At 38.3% G+C, this 21,393-nt stretch overlaps 2 protein-coding genes across 3 annotated transcripts; one reads left to right on the forward strand and one right to left on the reverse strand.

The window, feature by feature from the left end:
• Positions 1-342: 342 nt before the first annotated feature.
• Positions 343-2,308, reverse strand: rpa3 (replication protein A3). The gene is made up of 4 exons (XM_042435995.1): positions 2,153-2,308; positions 1,972-2,046; positions 665-776; positions 343-571 (listed from the first exon to the last, which is right to left on the reverse strand). The coding sequence occupies exons 1-4, from the start codon at positions 2,249-2,251 to the stop codon at positions 489-491; spliced, it is 369 nt and encodes a 122-aa protein (XP_042291929.1). The 5' UTR covers positions 2,252-2,308; the 3' UTR covers positions 343-488.
• Positions 2,309-2,481: 173 nt separating this feature from the next.
• Positions 2,482-20,560, forward strand: umad1 (UBAP1-MVB12-associated (UMA) domain containing 1). 2 transcript variants are annotated; one of them, XM_042435998.1, is made up of 4 exons: positions 2,482-2,582; positions 3,226-3,314; positions 9,283-9,368; positions 17,583-20,560. In XM_042435998.1, exons 2-4 carry the CDS (start codon positions 3,233-3,235, stop codon positions 17,859-17,861), a joined length of 447 nt encoding a protein of 148 aa, XP_042291932.1. In that variant the 5' UTR covers positions 2,482-2,582; positions 3,226-3,232; the 3' UTR covers positions 17,862-20,560. The 2 variants fall into 2 exon arrangements, with proteins under 2 accessions (XP_042291932.1, XP_042291931.1); XM_042435997.1 differs by lacking the exon at positions 2,482-2,582 and adding an exon at positions 2,589-2,842.
• The last annotated feature ends 833 nt before the right edge of the window (positions 20,561-21,393 follow it).

A 21,393-nucleotide genomic window follows, 5' to 3' on the forward strand; every position in this document is an offset into this window, starting at 1 on the left:
AAGCTGAGGGAGACAAAATAACTAACTTACAATATAATGAAGGTTTGACCTAATTCAACACTAATTGAGATGTTTAAGATTCACAAATGTAGCATTTATTAATCAAAATACTATGAGTAATTTGTAGTAAAGTTAATTCCTCACAAACTTTTTTGCAACTCAAAGCTGCACTTGAAGAGATGCAGTTAAAAGCCCTGATAAAGCTTGTAAATGAACCTTTATATTGAGATTATTTTGTCACAGACACTGAATTCAAGGTCAACAATGACCCTTAATGCTCAACTGAAAAGGCTGTTTTGAGTGAAAAGTGTTTTAGTTACAAAGAAAAATAAAGAAAAGAAATCATTTTATTAATTAATTTTATTGCCAAAACCTTCTTGATATTACAGATTTACTTTGTACAAAACTTTTACTCACAACAAAAACTGGGCACAGGAAGAAAAAAAAAAACCCACAATGGACTGAAAACGTCTTTACACAGTGAGCACTCATCCACTTGCAGCCACTTCAAAAGGGTAATACTGGGGGAAATCATGGATGACCTTCAGGGCTTCGTTATACAGCTCTAAATCTGTGGGACACATGGACACAACATACTGTGAGTCACCGTCGATCAGTGTTGCTGTATGGCAACCACATTATCTGTTAATACAAGAGGACCTACCAAAAGGAATGCCCTTGTCCTCTCGCAGCATGTTGTATGTGGTGGCCATTATTGCTCCTTTGTTGGACACCATACCAATGATCTCCACAATGCCGCTCAGCTCTTCCTCAAGCTGGAGGAAAAAAAAACCTCATTTTACCATCATTACCTGCTTGTTTGGTCTGTTAATACCTCTCTTCCAACAACAAAGAGAACACAGGTCTGGCTAATAGTGAAGTAGTAGCACTACCTTTTCCAATGATACAGATAATAAATTAATATTATTGATACAAGACCCTGTTTCCTGATTATTTGGACTAAGGCTGCAACTAACAATTATTTTCACTATCTATTAATCTGTCAATTATTTTCCTGATTTATCAATTAGTTGTTTGGTCCATTAAATGTCAGAAAGTGGTGAAAAATGTTCAACATTTCCCAAAGACCAAGCTGATGTCCTCAAATGTCTAATTTTGTCCCAACCAACAGTCCACAACCCAAAGATATTCAGTTTACTACCATAGAAGACTAAAGAAACTAAAGAAGCTGGAATCTGAGAATTTGGACTTTTTTCTTTAAAAAATGACTCCAGAGCACATTTTTCCCTACAGCATATATGAATCTGAATTTTAAAAACCACACCAGTGGGAAGTGGTATATGGCAGTGGAGGAGGACTGATATACTGTTTTCATGTTCCCTTTTCTCTGTCACAAAGCAGGGACATGCCACTAGTCAAAGTGGTGTGCCACTAAGAATCGCTGTATGACATTAAAACAAGAGAAGCATCACCGGTATGCCAGTGAAAAGTGGCATCTGCCAGTGAAATGAAAGTGATAGGCCGTTTATAAGTCTCACACAGCATCGGCATATTATAATACGCAGTGGCATATGTCAATAAGAGTCGGTATGCCACTGAGAAGTGGCACAAGACAGTGGAGCAAAAGCGCCACCAGCTGACAGAACGACAGCAGTAACTTGTACGATAAAGTATAGGTTATGTGGTTATGGTTGGTATTTTAAGTGGAACATTGTAACTGTTTAAGTCATTTATACCCCTTTCCCAGTAAAGGAGGTGAGGAGTTGCAATGTCACAAGTACCAAAGGTTCAAAACATTTTCAAACCCATATTACATTAATCCTAACAGGACAGTCCACAAGCTGTTCTACACCAAGCCTGCCCAGTCTGTAAACGCGCCGTTTTCACTGAATTGTAATTAAACATCACTGAAAAACTAGCGAAAGACAAACTGCTCTATTTCAGTTGAGTTGTTATTTAAGTTGCAGACTCAAGAAGCGTCAGGTCTGGACTGTCTCAATATGTACTCACAGGTTCATTAAGTTCAACCGTTGCTGTCTTTCCTTCTCCATCTGTGACGGTGAAGGTTTTCCCAGTTGGGTGTACCTGACATGACAGAAAAGAAACACTGCATGTTAATGGCATTCACTTCACGCAAGTTTACCACGTCTCCAACTGCTAAAGCAAACATTTAAATTCAAACCACACGGACCTTTTCAACACGCCCAACGAAGCACACCGGTCTGCTAATGTGCTGCGACAGCAGGGAGCAGTTTATTCTTGGTTTCGGGACATCCAGTATGCCTGACATCTTCGCGGTTTGCTGTAATGGCGTTACTGAACTCAGAACAAAGCAGTACAGCGCGGGAAATATTTAGTTGTATACTTTTGTTTTACACGGCAGCCCACGCGGGCGGAGTGTCTAAATTTACGTGCAAACCCGGCTGGTTTGCAATAACGGTAAATCCCGTGATTGCAATCGAACACCCCCAACCTTTTCAACGACATATCCGCTGTGCTCTAGTATTTTCTTCCCCGTAAACACCAGCGAACAGTTCCGCTACATGTTGCAGAAAGCATCATCTGCAGCAGAACTGTTGGGGGTAGTTAATAGTTTCTACACGAACACGGACGATATTGAGGTTAGTGACGTCAATATCTGATCATAACATAATAACACGGATGATATTGCACGGGGACAGTAATGACGGAAGATTAATTAGGTTATATCCTTTGTCTCACAATAGCGTAACGTTACAGGAACTAGAAACTAACACATTGGCGGAGTCATACTTATCTGAAACTAACGTCATGAAACAATATTAACCCAAACTAAACGCTTTTGGAGCCATTAAGTGAGTTTATGGCCGCATTCTGAACTTCACGACAAGACACAACGACAGTAAGAGTCATTTTCACTTTGCAGAGACAAAAACTTCTGACTTTGAAGCCATGAGTCAAGTTTTCTTTAAAATTTGGTTGTAGCCATCTTCCTACTATACTTTTATATCTGACATTATGTTTTATAAAGTCATAATAATTCTCATTCCCAGCTAACGACATGTAGCAGCTGAAGGACATGCAACTGCCTGTTCTGAGAATAAAGCTATTAATAAAGTCATATTTCAGCTAGAGAAGTAATTCTTTCTTCAAATAATTTTACTTTGAGTCTAATTAAGCTTTTTGTACAACTGTAATGGCACTTTAACCTGAATACTGAGATACTTTGGTATCTGATAGATTGTAATAACTGTCAGTCTAACTTTATTTATTTTGTTGACACAGGATAATCATGTTCAGTTTCCTCGGACTCCGTAAAGACTCAAAGAAGTCAACAGCTGAGAAGGAAGCTGATGGAGGCTTTGTTATCGTTGGTGAGAAACATAACCTCATATTAAAATGAAAGTGACATATTTGCATTTGTATGTTTAATTCTTGGAACACCCTGTTAGCTAGTAGAGTCCTGTAGCTGAGGAACCAACTATTTACAAGGATAGAAACTGAATATCAGGCCAAACTCCATATAAACATCTGGTAAGTTATTATTGCCTTTTTCACAGCAAAGACGAGTCATATTTCATGTGCTACAGTCAGTCAGGTAGTCAATAGAATATGACTGATAATGACCCACTGTTCAATTTAGCACACATATAAAGTACTGAGTTGAAATTAGTAAATAAGTAGAATGCACGACAGTGGTGGAAGAGAGTGATGTGAACCTTTTTTTTTATTGAAATGAGGTGTAGGGTGTTTTTTTAGTGTTTATTAAAGCAAAGCTTTAAAGGTCAGAAATGGTCTATAGACATAATATTTTCTATTTACCATTGTCTATAAATAGGGCATTGTTAAACTGACAGAATTTTGAATGGAGTTTGGTGTGAAGTTCCCTTCATTCTTGCTCATATAGCATGAATGAGGAACTGCTCACTAACATGGCAAAGTTACTGCAAAGAATAGTAATGATGATTTTCAAAGCTAATTTATTTCATTATTATTAATCTTTATACTGAAGGAAAGTGAGTGGTGATCAGATTAATGAAATATTTAATAAAAATGTCCATTGAATAAAAAATCAATAGCCATTCTTATTGGTGTGTTGTGTAACACAGATGAGGCTGGATTTACTACTGCTTGTCTTGTGATCGCCCATCACTTAGCGACAGAATTTGACTTAGATTTCACAACATCCTGAGTGTGTGACTTTGTTTCATAATACTGTGAATCCACATTTTTTGTGCGTTTCATATTTCTGTGATGTCTAAATCAACTAACTGATAATGCATCTTTAAACAAGGGCAGAGACAGGAAACATTTAACATAAAAACCCCCTGTAAGAAATTTGAATGGCAAATATATGCTGTGGAACACCGAAAAGAAATGTACATGGGGAGTTTTATTTCATGTTTGCCCATTAGTTCCTATCATTTGACATCACTTCAGGTCTCATGTTTCAGAAAGGTGCAGTATTATTTTGTATTTCCTTGTGTCTTTAACTTGAAGAGCTGGTGGAGCAGACACAGATGGTCAGGAGCTGCGTGTTTTTTTTTTTGGCAGAGGAGAGCAAGTGTCAGAGCCAGACTTTCTTTTTCAGACTGAGGCAACCAACTGAGCTCCCAGACGTTCACTGTAAACTCCCTGCTTACCATTTAGTCATGTTCTCTCATCAAAGATGGCTGTATAATAAGCACTGCGCTTGGTGAATGGTTCATATAAACCCAAAAATGTCAGTGATGACAAGGCATTCCAAATATGACCCAGTCCCCATCAGTTTTAAATAATTAAAACTGATGATCTTAACATTAACCTGTTGTATTGTTGAGTTATCAAGGAAATGTTACAGATATTGTTAAAAGAAAACCTGAACACAGTGACAGTGAGGAAAATACTTCCAGACAGCTCCTCTGGTCCACCTACCGGAATGATAACATTAAAATGAAATCAAAACAAGGATAATACAGCTTCTTTGCTCCCGAGTCCCAACTGGCAGAAAAAAACATGGTGCAGGCACGAAAAATATTCCGATTGCAATACATTAGTTTGAAAGTCGCACCGAGTGTCACGAAAAAATGGAAGATTTGCGTCCATGTGCACAAATCTATAGATTAAATTTCGTGATTATTTCACGACCTGCTGTAAGACTGGGTTGGCTTATCTGAGGTGTCAGAGGACAAAAAAATGATAAGGGTTTATTTTTCCTGAAATATAAAGTTTCCTTTTCCCTCACGTAGCCACTCACTGGTAGATTTCCACCTAATAGAACAAAGGTCCAAAGCTGAGCTGATGGTCCAGAGGTTAGAGGCCACGCTCGCAAAAGCTCTGTCCACTTTGGATTTGAGTATAGTTTGACAGATAAATAGAGGCTGATGACTGCAGAATCATGAAGGATATAGTTTTAAAAGTTTCACAATATATAGGCTAAAATCAAATTTAAAACAAGCCGGGAGCCAATTTAAAGAAGCTAAAAGCAGAACAATGTGATCTGGCAGTTTGTTGTTTGTCTGTCAGCAGAGTGAACAAGCTGGAGTTCATTAAGTTAGGACTGCAACTAATGATTATTTCATTATTTTATTTTCAGTAATCAATTAATCACTTGGTCTATAAAAAGTCAGAAAATAGTGAAAAAATGTTATAATTTCCCAGAGTCAAAGGTGATGTCTTGTTTTGTCCAACCAACAGTCCAAAACTCAAAGATGTTCAATGTAATATTTGTATGACAAAGAACAGCCTTAAATTATCACATTAGAGAAGCTGAAAACAATTTTGGGTATTTTTGCTGAAAAGATTGCTAAACAATTAATTGATTATCAAAATAATTGCCAATTAATTTTTTGCTGATAGACTTATCGATTAATCGACTAACTGTTGCAGTTCTAAATTAATTAAAGACTGAGATTAACCAACCTGGAAGTTACAAAGGTAAAACATCTCAAACCTCAAGGATTCAAAAGCAACCCAGCTGTCAGAGCTAATATGGGTGTTTTAATTTTGGTGAAATTAATATTTAGTTTTGAGTATTCATGCTTCACTGATTCCAGGTAATAACACAATAATGATGGTCTTTTCCAATACTTGGTAAAATGATGCCCCTGTCTTCAGTTTGAGTGTTTCTGGGTGTGAGGAGGAGTCAAAATTAAAATCTACAAAACTCAATGTAAGAGAGAAGGGTCCCATCTCATGTTACTGTTTTCTGGTCACATAAAGAACAAATCCTAAGCAATTATAATAATATTCACCGTACCAGCTGGCTAAGCTTGGATGCAATCATTTGGACTATTTGTTGCCAAATTGCCATGGCACCAGAAACCCTTTGTTTTCCAAAAAAGAACATTTCAAACTTGTTTCCTGGTTTGCATCATATTAGTTACAGTAATTCTATTTGATCTTTTCATTGGGTTTTAAGACTTTAAGTTGTTAAGACTTACTATTTAGGCCTCCATTGTGGACTTAAACCAACACTAGTGTTGTAGAAACTCTTAATGGAGTCGAATATACATGAAAAATTACCACAGTCGGCCAGACAGTGGCGCTGTAGTAGTCTCAGCTATCCTTTAAAATTCAAACTGCATGAGGAAAGTTTTGTGTTGGCCGTGATTGGATTTGAAATACAACAACAACAAGATTAAAGTGTTGAGTTTTTGCTTTTTTTTCTTAACATCCACATGAGCCTTTTTATTCATAAACCCAAAGTTAAAATAGATGAGTCTTTCACTGTTAACCGAATATAGATATAAACATCCCTGATCACCCTTACAGCTGGAAGACAGCACCTTAACCTCACAGTCATTGTTTCATGTTGTAAACATGGCAGACAAACGATGAGAAGTGATGATTGTAGATGATGATCTACACACACAAAGAGGGCCTCATGTGGTCCCTGAGGAAAGCACTTCCTCTTCCATTGGGAAGCTGCTGTGGAGACACATGTAGCTGAGATCAGAGACGATGACATCAGCATGCATGATTTCATTCTGTGGACAAAGTGAGTCTGGCCCTGGAGAGGAAGAGAAGGATAACAGCATTACCTTCTCACTTTCTCCTCCCATCACCGCCTCCACTTACTCAGTGTTTCAGCCACTTGACAATGGAGATCTAATTAATTGGCTCAGTGACAGCTGCCAGGCCCCAAGCAGAACCTTAAAATAGGTAAGGACATGGACTAAGAACAAATGACAGTCCCGAAGATTTTATTTCTATGCTCTGACACATCTGTAGCATATATTCATTACATTGGTATTAACACTCTATTGATCAGTAGCTTCAATGTGACTAGCAGTATCTCTTAATTGTAGTGGAAGAAAGAAGAATGGTGGCAATATACAACCGCTTATATACATAGACTTATTCAGAGGCGTAAACTTCAGCTTTGAATACTTAATACAGAGAAACTGTGTATGCTCATTCCCAGCTGTCCTAATGCTTTCTAATCTATTAATGTGATCAGAAAAGCATTTGTACAGCACAGATCATCCCAACTCCCTGACATGGTTTGTGTCAGGGAGTTTATTTGTACAGCACATTTCAACAAGGCAGTTCATAGTGCTTTACATAAAATATAAAAGGCATCAAGACAAGAAACACAATACATTATGAAAAGACACATTTAAATACAATTAAAAAGAGTTACAATAACGATAAGATAAAACGGGAGAATAGAGTGCAAGATATGAATCAGAAGCCTCAAATTTAATTTAATAAAAGGCAGCAACAAACAGCACAACATTTTAAACAAATACATAATGAGTTGTAGAAGATACATTGTTACATCGAGGCAGTGAAGTGTTTCTACCACTTCTGAATGGTCACATTCATAAGCAGGTTGATAAAGCTGCCAATATACTTCTTCAGAGCTGCTCGTGGGATGGTCCAATAGCTTCAGAAGCCTCCTACCCCCACATCTCTCCCAACGTCAGATTAGAGGGGTTGTGTAAGGTCATTTCTGTACATTTCTAGTGCTGCAACTAACAATTATTTTCATTATCTTATTATTAATCTGTTGGTTATTTTCTCAATGAATCGATTAATTGTTTGTTCTATAAAATGGTGAAAAATATAGATCACTGTTTCTCAAAGCCCAAGATGACGTCCTCAGATGTTTTGTTTTGTCCCGACTTACAATCCACAACTCAAAGATATTCAGTTTACTGTCATAGAGGACTGAAGAAACCAGGAAATATTCACATTTGAGAAGCTGGAATCTGAAGAATTTGGACTTTTTTTCCCTTAAATAATTGGTCCCAACAATTAATGGATTATCAAAATAGTTGGTGGTTAATTTAATAGTTGATAACTAATTTATTAATTGACTAGATGTTGTAAGTGCAACAGTAAGATTGCCTTCCAAGATGAGGCTGTCCTGAAAATGATGTTTAAACAATATCACGTCGAGACGTGATGAATCGTACAAACGGGGATAAACACGCACACTGTCAGACTCTCTCCTCGTATTTATGGTGTTATTTTTGGCTGTGCACATGGAAAGTTGTGAGAAGATGCAAGAAAAATTCAGACACTGCGTACTTTTACACCTCCTCACACCTGGCCAGTCATGGCAAAAAGTGATCATAAGTGACAGATGTCTGTTTTGGAAAGTTAAAAAAATTTGTCAGATGCACCTCTCCTCTGATTCTACAGTTGGAAAGGTGGTTTCAGATGCTGTTGAATAATCAGGCAAGCCCTGAGTTTGAAGCCTTAAAAGTCAAGAGGATAAAAAAGACAAGTGTCAGGAAGAAGCTGGAATTAGACATTAGATCTGCTGCTTCTCTCATCTCTTTGGTATAGACTGGCCTTGAACTCTGAAAACACTGTAGAGTCATCCTAGAGTTGCAACTAAGGTTTATTTTCATCATAGATTCCTCTGTTGATTATTTTCACATGAACCGATTAATTATTTGTTCAAAAAAAGCTCAGAAAATAATGCAAACTACCTTTCACAGTTTCCCAGAGAGTCACCTCTTCAAGGCAGCAAATCCTCATTTATGTGAAGCTGGATAGACTTAGTGTTTGACAAATAGGTGTAGATCACACTATTGTTTCTGCATGTTGTAGCTGTTACATCTTTCCCAAGCTTACTACAATGTTATTGATTTCTGGCAGCTTACAGACAGCGGCTGGTTTCCATGCATCTCAACACAGCAGGAAAAACAACCTGCAGAGACTTGAGGCTGTGAATATGCAAATATTTGGTTTACAAGATGCAAAAACATTTTTATTGTGTACAGTTCAATTTAGCTTACATGAAGAATGTGTAATAACTTGTTATTCATATTAAGATCATTTAAAACAGTCTTTCTCCTTTAATATTTTTTACTAATAAGCTACTAAACTCTGTCATTTTCTATGCAGGAGAAACTGTTGAGGAGCAGAGACGGAAGATGCAGTCCATGAACATCGCACAGCGTTCAACAAACGTCATTGTGCAACCGTCAAAGGTGAGCTCGTTGCACTTGAGATGAATTTCAGTTCATAATGTGAAGTTTATCTTGTGGAATTTGTAAATTGCAGCGTGGAACTGGATAATCAAAGCATCAACGGGGAAAGAACATGTTTTCATAACAGGAAGTTGCCTGGATGCCATGTTTTCCTTCATATTTCTGAGTGTTCCAGCTCTGAGAGCATCCCAGCTGGCCTTGTCCTGCATGGTTCATACACAACAATCAACACTGCTGTGATGTTGACAGGTGCTGGGGGCCCGGGCTGAACCAGTGTGCCAAAATGTGCCGCTGCCATTCACACACTCGGGACAGAAGAGCACCGCTGGCCTTCTGATCATTATTATTATTATTATTTGCTTCATGAGCCTTGATACTTAAGTGTTTATTACTTAGTTCCCATATAAGGAAGTTTTTGTGGACAGTGGTGTGTGTGTGCGTGTGTGCGCGTGTGTGTGTGTGTGTGTGTGTGTTCGGTCCATATGTCATCCTGGAGCGACCACATGTCACACAGTTAGAGAAAGGCTCAGTCGTCCACTTCAGATCACATGATGCAAGAAGAAAACCTCACTCCAAAGCTTACATGTGGACCACACACACAGGCACACACACATGTACGACAGTGCTATTCCTGGTGTCTATGGTGGTAACTAATAGTGTGGGGTTGGTGAGGGGGGGGATATAGATATAGATTTAACCCCATTTCTATAACCTACTAACCTAGTATTAGTCTTTTAATTCATTTAACCATTCTATAAAATGTCACAAAATGGTGAAGAATGCTTGAAATTTTCTAAAGCCCCAAGTGACATCTTCAAATGGTTTGTTTTCTGCAACCAGCAGTCCCAATAATAATAATAACCCAAATATTAAACTGAATATATACTAATACATAAAGGCTGGAACATGCTTCTCATGCATGGGAGTGGATCACAGAGGTGTGTATGGATTATAGGTTTAACATTTCAATCTGCCTCCTGACAGGAGTTTGATCAACCAATGAGCTTGCTTGAAACACAAGAGCCCACTTCACAACAGAAATTTGCGAACACTGCTTACATGCAGATCGCAAATTTGCAGATACATTTATGAGTATCGCAGTCCCCTTGCATGCTAATGCACGGCTTGCAAGGATGGAGTTTCTTTTGATTAGTTTAATTTGTCAAAATCAACTCAAGTAGAAATCATCTCATGTTGCAAGTTGCAGCTTGCTTGTTGCAGCCTTGGTGAAACAGGCCTCAGGTCTGCACATTATGTTGTTAATATTTGGAAGGTGTGTGCGTTGGCTCTTGTGCCAGCCTCTGTGACCTACTGTTAACCATCACAAACACTTTTCTTTGTGTAGGTCTGCATATTGAAGCATAATGTCAGTATAAGACAAAAAAAGGAGCAAATCCTCACCGTTGAGAAGCTGGAACCAGGTACACTGGGTAGCACCCAGCTGCTCTGAATCACCAACCTGTCTCTGTATTCATAGAGGATTCATAAAGGGTTTCAGACACAGTTCAGTGACACAACAAGAACTTTGTTTGAGGAATACTGACACTTTTAGTGCTCAAGCCTGACTTCTGTTCTGCCTGCCTTTACCTGTGTTTCTGACCATCTAACCACCTTGATCCTTTGAATGTGCTCTGATCTGACTAAGACTTGCTTTTACTCCACATGTTCTCCTGAGTTTGCTTTTGTTTCTGTGAGAGATTGTTGTAGCTGCCCTGTGCAGTCAGCAGAAATGTGCTGCTGCATGCACATGCTAGTAGAGTACTTGCTAGTAAAAACTTGACTAGTACTGCAAACTTAAGGGTTGCAACTTGACTTTTACTCAACTGTCTAGCAAAGTGCGCTATTTTATTTAAGTCAAGTCAATTTATTTATAGAGCACATCTAAAAATAACCAATGTTGACCAAAGTGCTTTGCAGAGAGATTAAAATTATGGGGTAATTTGACTGATAGTTACAATCAAAGAAAAACACAAGCTCAAAAATAACAGCACAAATCAGATAAAATTACAACATAAACAGCATTGCACAAACAACAGATAAATACAAACAAATGAAAGCCAGAGTGTGGTCAGGCATGACTTCATGAAGATAATTAAGAGGCCTAAGAGAAGAGATGGGTCTTTAGACGGGTTTTAAGGATATCAGTGGAGGGGGAAGATCTAATTGTCAGTGCAAAGTATTGCACAATTTAGGGCCAACAACTGAGCTTGATCACCTTTAGTTTTTAAGTATACATTTCACTAGTTGATTTTATGCCAGGATGTGATTGTCTTTGCAGTGTCCTTACTTCCACCACAGAAATCTTTCCTAGGTGTAGGATCTTTGTTTTGCGCTTTGCCTTGCAGAAAGTCTGTGTTGGAGAGCATAAAAGAAAACTGGACCTGAGACCTGGTTGTTCCACCCTCCCTGTCCCAGTGTCCCAAAGGAAACCTCTGCCTCTTAATTGCAGAGGAATAACCATTTCCTGTAACAACATCTTTTCTGCATTTAGTCTTACATTTGCCTTTAATTCTCAAGCAAAACATGCAATGTTACATTTCGTGAAATGCAAGTTTAAACCTCATCCACAGCTCATCAAGCAACATCCGTCTCAATAAAAAGCATCACGTAGGAGAAAAGTTATGTTTTCCCGCTAGCCAAAGAGCTTAACCAAGGTTGTTCAAACTAGTGCCATGCCCATTCAAAACATGCCTGTTTGGAGCGGGCAGATTGCTTGGTCTCTGGTATTGCTGCTGGAATGCATAGAAAAATGAATACACTGGATGTAAGGAGGTGAATGAGTATATACACCAACAACATGAAAGAAACTGACATTCTATTATACATAGTTGTTATAAATAAAGTACTCTAATAGCAAATAAATGTTAATTTTTCATTTCAAGTAAAATAAGGGCTGCATTTAAAATAAAACACATAACAGTTTTTGAAAAAGTGTGCATCTTAAAATAAAGTGGATCGATCATATTGGGCTCTTAGATCGTTTAATTCTGTGCCCACAGCTCGGATTTGAGTGGGTATGTTTGCTCAAAAGATTTGTGCTTTGTCTCGTAGTGGCGCTTCACAATGGCCATGGTCTCGGAACATATGACTCATACTGGTTTTGAACTGCCTGTGGGAAGAATGAACATGTAAGAGTCTGTCCATGCTCATTAAAAGCTCTGTTTTCACTGTCTATTTTTCTCCTTTTAGAGCACGCCATGTGAAATTACTTTTCTCTGACTTGCTTATTTCTCTGACTACAGTCTCTTGTTTCGTCTCTTCCCTGTGTGGGTGTATCTCACTCACAGGCTCGAGTCGCAATGCTTATCGGAATGCACAGATTTGATTGGCTGTGTAGCATCATGTGAGATGATTCACAACACATGCAATTGGTCTGTGAGTTTATTCAGCCACTAAACTAAAGGCTAGAAAATCTGCGCCGGTTAAAATAACAACACTCAAAATTTCATAAAATTTCAAAATTTTATATTTCTCAATAATTTGACACAACAATTTGTACTTCCTTGGCTCCTCAGCAATACACTCGCCAAGTGTGAAGCCGATTGGATGAACAGTTGTGGAGAAAATTGAAGGACATACATACATACATATATACATGAACAGACAGACAGACAAAGACACCTTCCATTTTAGTTACATTTAGCTCTACTTCTGGAGGTTTTCTTGCATACACACCTTCCTATTCAAGCATTGCATTACCTTAAAGTCACTGCTGCTGTGTGCTTCAAGGCATGTTGCGTGTCTGTGTTCAGCTTATGGTTAACCGTTGTGGAAGCACAGCCGTCAAGTAGAATAGTGGGGACTATGCCTTCGCAACTTCCTTCCTTAGGATGTTACAGAAGTGCAAGGCTTGTGTCTGCACTCTTAAGATACACCAATTTTGATTTTAATATCAGTACTAACTTAACTTCAGATACTACTCAAGCACATTGCTACAGCAAATAAGAAGACACACTAAGCAGTGTCATAGAATAACCTTTGTATTTAAACAAAGATAATATTATGAATAAATTAGAGCTTAATAAATGTCCACGGTGAGAACAACAGAATAAATGTGTCTTTTATGTTTGATATCAAAATCAACAAGAATGTATTTGCGTGATCACAGTAACTTGGACAACTTTGATTATGGTCGGTTGTCTAATTCTGTCCGCTCTGGAAATGAAACCATATTCTGTGTTTGACTTAAGTTTGTCAGCCACATTTTTGTGTCCAAGGAACTGCACTAATCTCAGGAAAACACTTACACAAAAATGTTCGGTGTACCATATGTGCTTGTTTGTGCGTTATGTGTCCAACAAAGTGCACACAAAGTGTTGGATCATCTATCAGCGTCCAAAATCTCCTTTCAGATGGTGATATCGGGAATGCTGCATGAAACCATTTTTATAACTTTCCAAAACATGTTAAACAGTCAAGACCACTCCATGCAGTGAGGTTGTAACTTCATACTCACACTGTCTTTATTTTGGTTTTCCAAAAACTACTTCCATAACTTTTTATTTGTACAACAGAACGCAACACCATGACTGTTTTTGTGGAGAGACTGTCTGAGAGTGTGCTTCATTATCCCCGTTGATACAGCTTGTCACATTGAGACTCCAAAGACACGCAAAAAAGATATAGAACTGTTGGAGAGAGATTGAAGAAGCAGCGGGGTGAACTAGTATAAAAACGTTTTTCCTTTAGACATGGCCAGATGTGTTGTAAGACCCAGTTTGTTTGAAGCAATGTGAATCCTTTAACGTACTTTGTGTATATGCAGCCCCATTACAACAGGAAGTGGTGCCGCAAAATTCATTAATGCATCACCTCTGTGACCATGTTGGCCGCACAGTGGCTATGATTCAACACGTTCTCATTATTAAATTACCACATAGGTTGGTTATACCTGCACTCCAGAACGAACCATAGGAGCGTAATATGCCACTTTCCAAAACTATTACAAATCACTGCTAACAAAATAATGACAACACTGTGGTTAAGGTCTGGTTAGGTTTAGGCACAAAAATCACTTGGTTAACTTTAGGGAAAGATCATGGTTTGGGTTAAAATGATCACTTTAAACGTGGTTCATACTTCCATAAAGTTATGCAACCTTCATTGTCATGGTAACACCATGACAATTGTTATCGTTTTTAAAAAACTGTCCCAACTAGCAGTTGGGAACATGACACTCACGGTTGGAAATGGGAAGCGAACAGTTGTCTCGTACAGCTAAGTTCACTTTTTGCTATCTACTGTAATTATCTAGCCATCCACCCAACGTCCCTCCAATTAATAAGGCAAATTGTCAAATTATTTTGACGTCATCTGAACTGCGTCACTTCCCCGGGTCATAATTACTACGGCTGCTAGATAGCATAAACGTAACTAGAGGTCATTTTTGCCGGCTGAATTTTAGAACCATACTGTTATTTTTCTTGTGAGGACATGCTGCTATGATTGGTTGTGACAAGATTAATTAGTGGCATACAAAAAGGAAGGCTCTATTGGCATCGGTGCTACAGTAATATGGTAACTCCCTCCCTTTTGGACTCTACAGTTCCTTTTATTCCCTCAAAGGTCAGCACTGTCAAACTGGTTTGTAGGTGGTGCAAGTTTGCATGTCAGCTCACCAAAGTTGAACACCATACAGACTAATGTCATCTCAAATCTCACATCCACTTATAGTAGCAGTTCCATTGAAATGAATTCACTTTGGGTCATTAGGTTCGTTTCCATCCACCCATTTTATGTGTATTTTCAATTTGTGCATTAAAAACAGAGAAAAATACCAGAAAATTTGAAGAAAATAATAATATCGCAAAAAAGTTTTTATGCTTGCAGAGTGTGAAAAGTTGGTCAGTACTTTAGCAAAGAAAATACACATCTCAGCTAATAAAAATGTATTTGACTCTTCCACATACACTAGAATGCCCATCAACTTCATAGACTCAATAGAGGAGTCAACAAAACTTCACATGCAGTGTGTAACCATGAGAAACCACTTCCATGCGCACCATTACAACAACAATAAATTGTGGTCTCTGTAATTCACCAACATGCTTTCAGTTGACAGCATTAAAGCTTTGTTTTTGGAAAACTACACTAATGAGAGACAGCATGTTGGAATGTACTGTGATGCACTGAGATGCATGTGCATGTCAGTGCATCACAGTAAAACACAAATCTAAAACGGTGACTTGGACAAGACTGAGTAAGTCTAAATATCACCATCCAGGAAACCTTGTGCAGTCAAAACTGGGTCGACAAGACTAAATATCTATAATATAGAAATATCTAAAAGCTGTCAACTCATATATGACAATGTCTGACAGAACAAAGGACATACTGACAATTTTGCTATTCTTAAAGTCTTATCACTAGTGGGGTTCAACTGTGAAGATGGCCTCAGGACGACACTATGGATTAGGTTAAGGAGTCATCAAGTTAAAGAGGTTTCTCTCTCTGGTGACTATGAATGTATATATTCAGCAAATGCCATGGCTCTCAGGCTATTGCCCTATGCAGTATGTATTGTGCAAATGGAAAATGTGTTGCAAGAGTGTTGCTAAGGCCATCATCTGGGAAACTGCAAGTATCCACAACAAATTTCATGGCAGTCTAAAACAAAGCTGATGAAAAATGACCAAATCATCAGCACATTTATCTTCATTGCCAACTTTATTGTTTAGACAATATGCCTAGTATACTTAAATCATTTTTGTGTACAAGTTGAAGTTTTGGCCTGATGGAGACTCTAGATGGGGATCACTGGGGTCACTGGGAACATGACACAATACACCTTACGCTAACCTCTAACCCTTTAGCGACAATTGTCGAGAATTCCGTACACTACCCCCAACCCTTTCAGTATGCATACTATATTTACTTAATTTTTGAATGTGCTTTTGATGTACACCATTGTTCCACAATTCAATGCCCAAAAGATACACATGTAATGCAGGTGCTACTCTTTGCTGCACAAAATGAAAACAAATCATGGATGGTGGCGCATCAGCTCCAGAAAGATCTTCAAAAATAGTGTTAAAGGTAGAGTCAGTCAGTTCTGGAGAAAGATAGTTGAATACACCCCTCCCTTCATGCTCCTTCAGTAGCTCCGCCCCCCAAATTCATGGACACGCATTGCCACGGCAACGACCAAAAGAGAAATCTGGCGGAATTCAGAGCGATGCGTCAGCTGTAGAGTCACTCATGTTCCTCTCACACATCATCACGAGTGGAAAACAACTTTCATGTGAGCACAACAGTCCAACCACACTCTCCGCCTCTCTGCAGCCTCCCCACTTCTCACTCCACCTGCGTTCAGCGTCTCTAATTATAATAAGATAATTTGCATGTCGGCTCCACGGGAAGAAATCGAAAATGTTTATATTTATTGATTTATTGATACAGTTCATTAGTTGAAAACACATATAGAGCAGGTTTTTTTGTGTGATTTAAACAACTGTCTGCTCAGATTACACTTCACCAAATGCAGCAGAAACAGACTCGGAGCATATCTGGGTGTGGATTGATACATGGAATAAAATGGAAGTGTATCTGTTCCGTGAGAACTCGTTCCGTGCTGGAAACAGGAGACTGTCATGTCCTCACACAGACAGCTGCTCCGATGACTTCACCCTGTCCTTTGCACGAGCACCAATGGCCCCTGCTGCTGATTGGCTGGAGTAGTGTTGTGTGGCTCGCTCCAAGCCACTGTGTTTTTTACATGCCCATTTACAGAGCCAGCGTTGTGTATTGACACCAGATTTTTACAGCACCAGATCACAGCGCACACACAGAACAGACAGCTAGCAGACCGTGAGGAGATATTAGCTGAATTTGACAAAAAGTGTATTAGATTAGAATTGCTGACTCTACCTTTAAATATTGACAAGTTTAAATGTCGGTGGCGTTCCAACGTTGCAGTTTAACATCTGTCAGCATCATTTTCTGTTAGTATAAAATGGTAAGGTACACTGGTAAATAGTACTTCTAGTACATAGTATATGATTGGGGAATAAGGTTTAGTTAATGGGGAGATATCTTACTCTGTGTGTGAATGAAAGTGTTGAATGATTGGACAGTTCACAGCAAGATGGTCAACCATAGGCCCCACCCCCACTGCTTGTGGGGTATAAAACTAAAATAACAGTGACTGAAAGGAGTATCCAAACGGACTCAGTTTCAGGACTGTAGTGACATAAATTCTGTGTCTCTTTTTCACAGTCATCCTGTCCAACTCCAGCTCAACCCATGGACACAAATCTCCCTACAGCTTCACCTACCACAGCATTGATAGCTGGGCCCAGCTCAGCAGTGGAGGCTGCTTCCACTCTCCCAGACCTCCTTGGGGATGTCCCCTTCACTTTGGCACCTCATGTCCAGGCTATGCAGGCAGGGTTCCCCCTCATCCCTGATGTGCTGCTGTCCCGGGACATGAACTACAACCTGGCCAATTTTCAGTATGACTTCACTTTAGAGAACTCTGTGCTCCATAACGCATAGTCTGTTTAGAGTCTAATATCAGGACTGTCATCATGAGTTCACTCTGTGGGGAACTTGGCTGATAGATTGCTCTATTGGAACCTATTCTTGGGTTATGTCAGAGGTTCCAGCCTTACAACATACTGAGCAGGCACATCTGATTTTGTAGTTACTGTAAGAATAAATAAACAAATTAAAATGACATAAAACTTAAGATATGTTTTAAGAAAATGCAGAACCATTAAATTTCTGTAGATAACTCCTTGTTCATTTTCTAATTTCAAATTAGAGCTATTGAAAACAAATGAAATTACGTTGGAAAGCATGAAAATCTCATTGGACATACAACTGATGACCATGAGAAGTTCCAACTTTATAGTGTAATAGAAACTGAATAGACTTCTTTGTTACAATGCTCTCAATGTGTACACAGTCAGGGCACCTGCTGTTCACTTTCATTACAGAGCCTGTTTATGATTGGTTAAGACATCATGACTGTCAAGTCCTTAGGCACATTAGAAATACAGTACAGTTATAATGATGTTGAACAGTCAACAGTTAAAAGACTAATTTTGGTTTATTACTGTTCATATCAGTAAAACTCCCTAATTTTACCCCTCTCTTTTGTTGCCTCTTCCAAATAAGTTTGACTGATTTAAGTATTTGTTAACAACCTGTCTGATCACATGACCACTAGAGTTTTGCCACCTGACTGGAAGTCAATGGGCCCCGACAAAGAATCAGGTTTCAAATTTGAGCAAAGCCTCAAACGTGGGTCGGGTTTGGTTTTGGCTGTTTTCCAGTGTAATTTCTAAGAAATTTCTCTTTCTGACTGTGCCAATTGTCTGAGTCCATGCACGTCATGATTTGCTAAAAGATAAACAATATCCACTGAGAAGAGGGTAAAAGGAAACATAGCCTCAGGTCTCAGGTTGGGTCTGGGCCTCAAAATGGCAGTAGCTGTCTGGTTCAGACATGTTGGGTCTTAAAGACACGGGTACACGCCAGGTTCAGGTCTCAGTTTTGGGTCTGTGCAGAACTCTGCTGACTGCTCGTCAGATCACAGCAACTAACTTGGAGAGTACAATTCTATTATTAAAGATACAAATGACAGCCGAAACCACAAAAGTGAGACCCAAGTTGTAATAAACTGTAATCATCCTTTAAGTGAAGATTGATATATTATTGCTTAGGCTTCCATAGTCCCTGTGTGAACTATCTACTGTTTAGAATAGGGTGTCATTTCAAATGGTACCAAAGACTTTTTCAGGTCATTTGAGGATGTGACACATAGATGATAAAGCAATAACTTCAAGTTTAGAACTTGGACAATAAAATGCCTACCTCCCAGTGAGTTAAACCCAAGTCTTCAATAGAATCATTGAATGGAAAGTACTAATTCATGTCTGGTCTGGTATGAACTGCAATAGTGAAAATGTACATTAAGGGCTACAGCTCTTATGAATTTAATATGATGCCATTTGTATATTTAACTTTATCTGTAGCAAAAACACTTTTTGTTGCAATTAATATTTCGTCTATTTTATAACTGTTATTCCCTACTAATCATCACCATGTTTAAATTTTACTCCCTGAATGTGGCCTTCCTTTTGATCCAGCATCAGCACATTTTTCTGCCAGCATCAGTTTATTTTTGTTATTTAGTCTCTCCATTAGTCTTTGCTTTCTTGTGTTAATGTCATACATTTTCAATAGAGTCCTTGTTTTCTTGCTTGGTATGGTTTGTGCACTTTTTACCTCTATAGAAATTATTTTAAAGCATGACAGCATGTATTGCACACAATGTATACCTAAGAGGTTAAGCTGTATGGTTACTTTTTATGTTTAACATTACTGTAAAAGAGATAGAACAAGAGTCCTATCTCTTTTCACTGGTTGAAGAGTGATGCAGTATTCCACATAATGTGAAGTCGCTTCCCAAGTGTTTGGGATTCACCTTACACAAACTGCACAGCATTAACTTCATCAGTACAACAACAGAATAATGTAATACTACTCCAAATCTCTCTTCTATAACAGAAATACAGTTTTAATTTACTACTTATTTCCAGTTGCTTTTACTTTGCCATTTTTGCAATCGTTGTCAATGAAAATCAACACTTCCTGCACAGGTATTTCACATTTAAAGTCTTCCAGTCTTCTCTCTTCTGGTAGGCTTTAAATTTGGACAAATATTCAGGAAGTGTTGTGTCATTGACTGTAGCTTAGCTTATTTGGAAGCTATTGGAAATAATTACTGAATCAAACGAGTATCTCTGTTGGAAAGAGAAACAGAAAGCAGCAGAGTGGTGAGTATGATATGACTGTTGTTGTACCGATGGATTTAGTGCTGTGGGATAATTATGCTGAATTTACTGCTATTATAGTACAGGTACACCTCCACTATGTTATTTTACCTTGCTATTATTTGAGACATGGTCATTACATGAATACTGGCTTTTATATGAAAATTTACAGTAGTTACATTAACCAAGTTACAATCTCTTGTATTTTATCGCTGTAAAATATACAGGGGATTTCACTATTCATTCATCTGTAGGTCTTGTTTTAAGTGGTTTTCTTACAATGACGTGCTTATCCTGGTTTGAAGTATATTCTCAACAGTTGGCTGGATTTGTCTTTCACCTTCAACAAGGGTGTTTTCTTTTGAGGTTCTTTGTAAGAATGATCTTTTTAATAAACATAGAAATTTTGCTGAAGAGAGGAAATTAATTTGTCATGAATTTACCCAATAATTTACCAAATACTTCATTTGTACTGTATTTGTTTGTACATGATCAAAGTCGGTCTCCTCTTAACCTGTTGTGCCTTCAATATACAGTCAATATATCTTTCTTTGTTATTGTACTTTAGGGACAAACACTTATCCATCTTTTCACTCTCACTAAAATCTTTTTCCTGAACCGTCCTATTCCCTGAATTAAAGTGTCTGTTGATGCTGCGATGTGGTCCGTCTTGGTTGTGTTGTGGACAACAACTATACTTAACAAATAAATTTGAAGAGTTTTGATTAATTTGTGAATGTCTCTGTATATGACAGAGATATTGAATACAAATTTTTAAAACCATTCATTGGTTTTGCAAATTTAAATTTGGTGAAGGGCGCAAAATGCCTTGTTAAGAACTCAGAGTTTAGGACTTGGACTTGGTACTTGTCAGAGTGAGACTTGACGTAGGACTTGTTAGCCTTGACGTGGGGATTGTTGTTGATGTGGGACCAGACGTGGGACTTACTGTCTTGACCTGGGACATGTTATCCTTAATGGTTCTTCCATAAGACTTTGTTCTTGACTTGGGACTTGGCTTTCTTGACTTGAGACTTGACTTTAGACTTGTTAGCCTTGACTTATGACTTGTTAGTCTTGACTTGGAACTTATTGGTCTTGACTTGGGACATTAGCCTTGACTAAGAATTTGTTGGTCTTGACTGAGGATTCGTTAGCCTTGACTTGGGACTTGTTGGTCTTGACTTGGGACTTCATAGTTAAACCTTGAAACTTATTCATGACTTGTAAAACAGTGACTTTATCCC

The sequence above is a fragment of the Thunnus maccoyii genome, chromosome 15 (genome assembly GCF_910596095.1).
Source record: "Thunnus maccoyii chromosome 15, fThuMac1.1, whole genome shotgun sequence".
Taxonomy (NCBI): domain Eukaryota; kingdom Metazoa; phylum Chordata; class Actinopteri; order Scombriformes; family Scombridae; genus Thunnus; species Thunnus maccoyii.

Coding starts and splice junctions, on each gene's coding strand:
- rpa3 (XM_042435995.1), bottom strand. CDS start 2,251: ATGTCAGGCATACTGGATGTCCCGAAACCAAGAATAAACTGCTCCCTG. Junction 2,047..2,152: donor TCGTTGGGCGTGTTGAAAAG/GTCCGTGTGGTT, acceptor CTGTCATGTCAG/GTACACCCAACTGGGAAAAC. Junction 572..664: donor GGACAAGGGCATTCCTTTTG/GTAGGTCCTCTT, acceptor TGTGTCCCACAG/ATTTAGAGCTGTATAACGAA.
- umad1 (XM_042435998.1), top strand. CDS start 3,233: ATGTTCAGTTTCCTCGGACTCCGTAAAGACTCAAAGAAGTCAACAGCT. Junction 3,315..9,282: donor TGGAGGCTTTGTTATCGTTG/GTGAGAAACATA, acceptor TTTTCTATGCAG/GAGAAACTGTTGAGGAGCAG. Junction 9,369..17,582: donor TCATTGTGCAACCGTCAAAG/GTGAGCTCGTTG, acceptor TCTTTTTCACAG/TCATCCTGTCCAACTCCAGC.